Raw genomic sequence first — 8,250 nt, 5'->3', positions numbered from 1 at the left:
TTTGGATCTTTAATACTATTGTTCAGGTTAAAGAAAAATAAACTAATTGTTCACTACTTCAAATTTTCCGCAATGAGAGTAACACATTATTAAAACTGATTTTAAGAATTGATTGAGAGAAGAACGTACATAGCTAATCGAATGGTAGCTCACAGTGGTAAATAGAGAATCATAAATTTACTTCAAAGGTACTGTTTTAGATCGGGGTATTAAATATTTTGGCAAAAATACTACAAATATCTATGAGAAGTTTTAAAGAGCTTACAAATAATATTAACTATTTATAAAGAAGTGACAAAATTATAATTTTTCTTTTTTTTGCATTACGTGAACTATTTTCTAAGGAGATACTAATCCATACATGATCAAATATGCAAGTATGGAATAGCAGCTCCATAGAATACAGCTCTAAATTGGTTCCTTCTCTATCCATTTTCATATATATATATATATATATATATATATATATATATATATATATATATATATATATATATATATATATATATATATATATATATATATATATTCCCAGCCAAAGAGATAAATTCAACAGCCTTTCTTTCGTAGTGCACAAATAAACCAAATATTCCAATTCGTTCCCGAGAATTGTCTGAGAAAGAGATTTAGGTAACTCAACAGTAGCTGAAATAGATAAAACCATATCATATTATTAGTTAATATGTTATAATATCAATATAATGTTAGTTAATAGACTGGCGATAAACATAAACATGTATATATAAAGTTTATAACACAATAGAAACGCTAATCCAGAAGTTCGATTCGATGTTAAATATATGTGATTAATTCACAATTGTAAGTGTGAATTTGTCTTTCAGTTCGAACAGACGATAAAATCACATTAAGCGGAGATAAGTTTTTGCGGTAATTAAAAATCGATATTTATATTTAAATTTAAAGTTTGTGTAAATATATCGGTTTAATACTTGGAATTTTAGTGTAAATAAGTGATTTACCTCCCCTAATGGGGGAGGAAAATAACAATAAGACGCAAATGTGCGAAGTAAGTGTTGCGACAAGTTCCCCAGATATGGATATGGATAAGGATATGGAAATTGGTGCTAATTCCGGCAAAACAAGGGAAGTTAAACTGTATAATATTTCCTCTAATAATTATGATTTTCATAGCTGTTGCGTTTATATAGAGAATTTGAATAATCAGAACATCTCTCGTTTGCATCCAATGGTGGTGGGGGAAATTTTGTATCAAAAACTTAAAATCAAAAACCTAAAGGAAATTAAATCTATAGGAAAAAATAGAGTTAAAGTCATTTTAAAATCTATTTTGGATGCAAATCATCTAGTAACACATAATAAGTTAAAAGATGAAAATTTAAAAGCCTATATCCCTAACCATCTCTTGGAAATCGAGGGAATAATTCACGATGTAGATACGAGGTATGATACTGATTATTTAAAAAAACATATAGACTCTTGCGTTAAAATTACCGACATTAAAAGAATGCATAGAAAGGTAGATAAAGACGGTAAAACAGAATACGTTCCCAGACGAAATATTATAGTTACATTTGAAGGAAATGTTTTGCCGACTCATGTCGTAGTTAATTTTGTGTATTTACCGGTAGAAAGATTTGTAGGCAGGGTAATACAGTGCTACAAGTGTTTGAAATTTGGTCATATTTCTAAGCAATGCAAGGGTACACAAGAATTTTGTATACGATGTGCAGAAATTAAAAATGATAGTCACATATGCGACACTAAAAAAACTTTTTGTATACATTGTAAAAGTAAAGATCATATTTCGATCTCTAAAAGTTGTCCCGTTTATGAGGAACAAAAAAAAAATTAAAAACATTATGTTAGATCAAAAAATCTCCTTTTTAGAAGCAAAAAGATTTAAAGAATCATCTTTTTCCGAATTTGTTAGTAACAATAAATTTTCGATATTGTCAAATCTTGAAGAAAATTTTCCAAAACTACCTAACGTATCTGATGACGATATGTCATCTCACCCTACCATTCCAAGATCGTATATGAAAAAATCAACAAACTTTACTCATCCTGGACCTAGTAGGATTAATACTGAACATAATGCACTTAAAAAAAGGAAAGTTTCTACTCCTGTTTAACAATCCCCTACAGATTCCTCCACCTTTCCTTTTAGATTTGGCCCGTTACAGCCTCTACCACCTAATCCCAATAAACCTAATAGTTCAATAGATGGTGAAAAAAATAAGATGGTTATTTCTTTAGTCAAATTTTTTTCTGAATTTATAAAAAATGTAAAATCATTTGAGGATGCAGAAACACTGGATAATAATTTGTTAGCTAAGGGTTTGCATACTGTTCTCGAGGATATTTTTAAAGGTACTTAAATTTATGGCTTTAAACACTAAACTTAAAATTATGCAATGGAACGCTAGATCAGCTGTTGCAAATAAAAACAGCCTACTCAATTTTCTTATTAACGAAGATGTAGATATTGCTCTTTTAAGTGAAACCTGGTTCAAAAATAATGTTGTATATAATTTTAAAGGTTATAATATTGTTCGTCAAGATCGTGCAGACGGTTTTGCTGGTGTCGCTGTTTTGGTAAAAACTGGTATCCGTTTTGAAATATTAAAATTAAATAAAAACTTCAATAAAGAGCTGCTTGCCTGTGGTATTAAAGTTAATTACGATAATACTCACTTGAGTTTTCTCTCTGTATATAGATGTCCAAAAACCAAAACCAGAATAGAAGATTGGACAAACTTATTTTCACAAGTGAAGCACCCTTGCATTATTGGGGGTGATATGAATGCCCACAATGCGCTCTGGGGATCATCAAAAAATAATAATATTGGCGATCAAATTGTAGAGACCCTACAGGATCTTGATTTCATTGTGATGAATAACGGCCAACCTACTTGTCAAGGAAATCCAGGACATTCAGATTCTATGATTGATATTACGGTTTGTTCTCCTTCCATTTTTACTAAGACATTTTGGACTGTAGATTCTGATACACTTGGATTAAATCACTATGTTGTAAAAATAGAATTCGAATACCCAAGAGCTGTTAATGAGACCATATATCCCAAAAGTAAATGGAATACTAAGAAAGCTAATTGGGATATGTACGCTGAAATAATCGAGAATACTTTAAATGAAAGTGGACCTATATCCCCAAATGCTGAAGAAAAATATAATCTTTTATTAGACTGTATCAATAAAGCTTCCATACAATCTATTAGCCAATATAAACCCTTTAAGTGTAAGAAACGGACTCCTTCGCCATGGTGGGATGCAGAATGTGATCTAATTGTTGCAGAAAGAAAAAATGCATTAATAAAATACAAGCAAGATCCATCAGTTGAAAATTTTATTAAATGTAAACAAGCTAGTGCACACGCTAAGAAATTATTGAAATCGAAAGCTAAACAAAGCTGGGTTGATTGGTGCTCAAAATTAAATAAACAAAGGTCGCCTACTTCGATTTGGAATCAAGCGAAAAGGATGAACACGAAAAGGGTCAATGCTCCATTACCACTAGAAGATTCGTGGATAGCAGAGTTCTTCGACAAAATTGCACCACCATATGTGAACAATCACGAAGATTTAAAGTTATTTAATGCGAATCATAGCCATTTTCTCTTAAAACCGTTTACTATGCTAGAATTGGACTGTGCCCTTAGTGACCGTCCTAACACTTCTCCTGGTTATGATGAAATCAAATATATTATGCTATTTAATTTACCAAATAATGCAAAAGAGTTACTTCTAAATATTTTTAATCAGATAATTAGAGAAGGTTCTAACATTTCGGCCTTCAAACATATTATTGTCGTTCCTATTCCCAAACCTGGGAAAAATCTAAAATTAGTTGAAGCTTACAGACCCATATCTTTATTATCTTGTGTACAAAAAACTCTAGAGCGAATACTTAAGGCTAGGCTAGAATGGTGGTTACTAGAGCAGAACCTTCTACCCAAAGAACAATACGGATTCAGGAAAGGTTTTGGTACTTTGGATGCATTGGCTTCCCTAGTTGTAGACATTCAAAACAATTATTCCCGGAAAAATTACTTACCGGTATTATTTCTTGATATAGAAGGTGCTTATGACTCTGTGTGTCTAACAGCACTCAAAGAAAAAATGACAAGAATATTTCAAATTCCAGCTCAATTTGCTGATAGTATTGTTAATCTTTATTCAAACAGATTAGTTTATTTAAGAAAAGAACAAATGCTCATAGGTCCCAGAATCGTAAACAAAGGATTACCTCAGGGTTCTGTATTGAGTCCTATCCTGTTTAATTTGTACGTAGCGGATTTGTACAATATTAAAATAAATAACATACCATTCAACCTCATACAATACGCAGATGATTTCTGCATTTACACAGAACACAAAGAATATAAAAAAGCAATCAAAAACTTGGATAGTATCTATCAACTACTTCAAAAATGGCTTTATAAAAACAATTTTGAATTATCTTGTAATAAATCTCAGGTTTGCATTTTTACCAGACATTATAAACCTAACGATCAAATAATTAAATTAGGAGAGCATCAATATCCACTAAAAAATAAGGTCAAATATTTAGGGATGACACTTGACAAACATTTGACTTGGAAGGATCACATTGAGGATATGTTAAACAAATGCAACAAGGGAATAAATTTCCTTAAATCAATCAATAAAACGTGGTGGGGTGCTGATGTAGACGTAAATTTATTATTCTACAGAGCGTATATTCGCTCCATTTTGGATTACGGAAGCATATTTTATGGATCAGCCAGTAATGTATTGCTAAATAAAATTAACGTAATACATAATTCAGCTCTACGTACATGTTTAGGTGCTATGAAGTCCACACCAATTCAACCCTTGTATTTGGAAGCCTTGGAACCACCTTTAAATATCAGACGAAACTTCCTGACCGAAAAATTTCTGGTAAAGACATATATAAAAAATCAATCGTTATACACAAAGCTCATCACTCTGAATTGCTATGATTTGTCTACTAAATACTGGGAAAAAAAGAAATCGCCTTTAGTCTGCGAAGCTTTGCAACATAATATGGAAACATTAAAAGAGATAGATAAAGCTACGTATACACTTCAAAACATCTCATATGCAACATATCATGGTTCAAATGCAGATATCATGGTACCAAAATATAGTGACAGTATACACATAAATAGAAAGATTATTCACTCAATATTATCAGAATTCGAAAACTCCGTCGTTATATATACCGATGCCTCCAAATCATCAAACGGCACTGGATGCGCTTTTTTTATTCCATTGGAACGAATAGAGCGCACATTTAAGTTGAACTCCCAGATCTCTATTTTTACAGCAGAAGCTCTTGCAATATATGAGGCCTTACTTTATGCAACAGAAAGTAACTCGGATCATTTAGTGATATTATCAGATTCTTTATCAGTGTTGACCTCTATTGGGAAACCGGGATTGCCAAATACGTACAGTTGCCCTTATATTTACAAAATTAAGGATATCAAACAAAAGTTAGTAACAAGGGGCAAAAATGTACTTTTTGTTTGGATTAAAGCACATATAGGTTTGGAAAATAACGAACATGTAGACCAATTAGCAAGAGAAAGTATTATGTCTGGTAGAGAAACTTCGTATAAAATCACGGCTTGCGACTTTCTGGCTTCCTTAAAATTAAGATTATACCAAAGGTGGGATAATATATGGAAGGAATATTCCATTGTTAGCCCAAATAGATACACTTCTCTTCAAACAGATATTCCTAAAACTCCTTGGTATAAGTTTTTTAATGTACCTAGAAAATATGTTACCACGATCATAAGACTGAGATTTGGGCATGCTTGTTACCCCAAACATTTATTTAAACTTAAGGTTTTAGATAATGATCAATGTGAATTTTGTACAGAAGAAGGAAACCTAGATCATATATTTTTCAGTTGCCCCAGAAATATTATAACTTCATCCAGATTAATAAATAATTTACATAAACACAATATATTAGCCCCTTGGAACCTTCAGTACCTATTATCATTAGACTCGAGAGCAGTGTATGATTTATTATTTATGTTTTTAAAAGATAGTAAAATAACCATGTGAATAATTATACATTAGTTAATAACGTAACCTTTGTCTTTAACCCAATTGTTTAAATTCCTTTCTTACCGTGGCCTAGTGTTGTATGTAAAAAAAAAAATGCCTTGATGGGCCCCTAGGCGAGAAGAGAGTGACCCTGTTTACCTGTTTTGTATATTTATTTCAATATAAACTCAGACAATATTTTTTTACCATGTTGAGTCTGGCTGAATGACTAAAAGTCTATGCCAAAAAAAAAAAACAAATTCACAATTGTAGCTGAACACTATATAAACATAGTGGTGCTTTCACATGCCAATAGAAACCAGTCTCAGAATGTGTTGTCCACAATTTAACTATTAAAGATAGGATGACAACTAATCCTTGATTTGCGTTATGTAAAGTTTTTTTACAAGGCATGCAAAAGCAAATACGAGATTAGTCTGCTTACCTTATAAGGGAACAATTCGTAATTGGAGTAGGATTTCTGTCCCCAACACAATTTTCCAAATTAAAGAAAAAAGTGCAACGAATTTTTCTTTTGTTTAAATGCTGCATGAGAAACCAACATGTTCAGAGAAGTGATCACAAGAAATAATTAATAGAAAAACGTCTGTAGACCAAATCAATCTTCTTCTAAATGTGCCTATCTTCTAGAGATGTTGGCGAACACATTGACCTATCTTTATTTATACACATCAGCTTGAAATAGATAAGTTTATCTTAGACCTGTCCACTTCTTAAGATTGGTCAGCCAGGAGATACGTCTACGTCCAGGACCTCTCCTACCCTCAATTTTGCTTTGTAGAATCAACTACAGAAGTCGGTATTTATCATTACTCATGATGTGGTCAAAGTAAGCCAATTTTCTATTTTTTGTGGTGTTAACAATTTCTTTGTCTTTTCTTATTCTCTGGAGAATAATTTTGTTACTTGTCTGGAGTATATATGAGACCCTCAACATACGTCGTTAGCACCATATTTTAAATGCCTCTAATGGTTTTATGGCATATTCTGTAATTCTCCAACTTTCTATTCCATAGAGGACACTAAATATAGATTAAAGATTAGAGAAGAGTAAATATTTGGGATTACCCAAAATAATAACAAAAGAATAATGTATACTTACTTTAAAAGTACTGTTTTGGAATCCTTAACACAATTGTTCAGGGCAAAGTAAAAGAAAATAATTGTTCATTACTTCAAATTTTCCGCAATGAGAGTAACACATTATAAAAACTGATTGATAAAAGAATATAGCTAATCGAATGGTAGCTCGCAGTGATAAACAGAGAATCATAAATTTACTTTAAATGTACTGTTTTAGATCGGGTATTAAATATGTTGGCGAAAATACTACAAATATCTATGGGAAGTTTGAAAGAGCTTACAAATAATACTCACAATTTATAAGGAAGTGACAAAATTATAATTATTCTTCTTTTTGCATTATGTGAACTACTTTCTAAGGAGATACTAATCCACACATGATCAAATATACAAGTATGGAATAGCAGCTCCATAGAACACAGCTCTAAATTGGTTCCTTCTCTATCCATTTTCATATATTCCTAGACAAAGAGCTAAATTCAACAGCTTTTCTTTCGTAGTGCATAAATAAACCAAATATTCCAATTCGTTCCCGAGAATTGTCTGACAAAGAGATTTAGGTAACTCAACAGTAGCGGAAATAGATAAAACCATAGCATAATATTAATTAATATGTTATAATATCAATAAAATGTTAGTTAATAGATTGGCGATAAACTTAAAGATGTATATTAAAAGTTTATAATACAATAGAAACGCTTATCCAGAAGTTCGATTCGATGTTTAATATATATGTGATTTTCACAATTGTAGCTGAACACTATATAAACATAGTGTTGCTTTCACATGCCAATAGAAAACAGTCTCAGAATGTGTTGTCCACAATTTAACTATTAAAGATACGATGACGACTATTACTTGATTTGCGTTATGTAAAATGCTTTTTACAAGGCATGCAAAAGCAATTGGCTTCTACATACGAGACTAGACTGCTTACGTTATAGAGAATAATTTAAAATTGAAGTAGGATTTCTGTCCCCAACACAATTTTCTAAGTCAACGAAAAATATTCCACGAATTTTTCTTTAGTATAAATGCTGCAGGCAGAAACCAACACATTCTGAAAACTGATGTCAAGTA

At 31.5% G+C, this 8,250-nt stretch overlaps 1 protein-coding gene across 1 annotated transcript; it reads left to right on the top strand.

The window, feature by feature from the left end:
• Positions 1–2,364: 2,364 nt before the first annotated feature.
• On the top strand, positions 2,365–7,457 carry LOC140452959 (uncharacterized). Its single transcript, XM_072547279.1, has 3 exons — positions 2,365–3,241; positions 3,779–4,286; positions 7,388–7,457. Exons 1-3 carry the CDS (start codon positions 2,365–2,367, stop codon positions 7,455–7,457), a joined length of 1,455 nt encoding a protein of 484 aa, XP_072403380.1.
• Positions 7,458–8,250: the final 793 nt, after the last annotated feature.

This window comes from Diabrotica undecimpunctata, chromosome 11 (assembly GCF_040954645.1).
Source record: "Diabrotica undecimpunctata isolate CICGRU chromosome 11, icDiaUnde3, whole genome shotgun sequence".
NCBI lineage: Eukaryota > Metazoa > Arthropoda > Insecta > Coleoptera > Chrysomelidae > Diabrotica > Diabrotica undecimpunctata.
This window is presented reverse-complemented; position numbering and strand designations above follow the sequence as displayed.

What these genes read in the sequence shown, in the direction of transcription:
- LOC140452959 (XM_072547279.1), top strand. Translation starts at nt 2,365, where the DNA reads ATGGCTTTAAACACTAAACTTAAAATTATGCAATGGAACGCTAGATCA. An exon ending in CCAATATAAACCCTTTAAGT is followed by an intron (nt 3,242 to 3,778) that starts GTAAGAAACGGA and finishes TAATTAGAGAAG; the next exon opens with GTTCTAACATTTCGGCCTTC. An exon ending in AGTCCTATCCTGTTTAATTT is followed by an intron (nt 4,287 to 7,387) that starts GTACGTAGCGGA and finishes GTACTGTTTTAG; the next exon opens with ATCGGGTATTAAATATGTTG.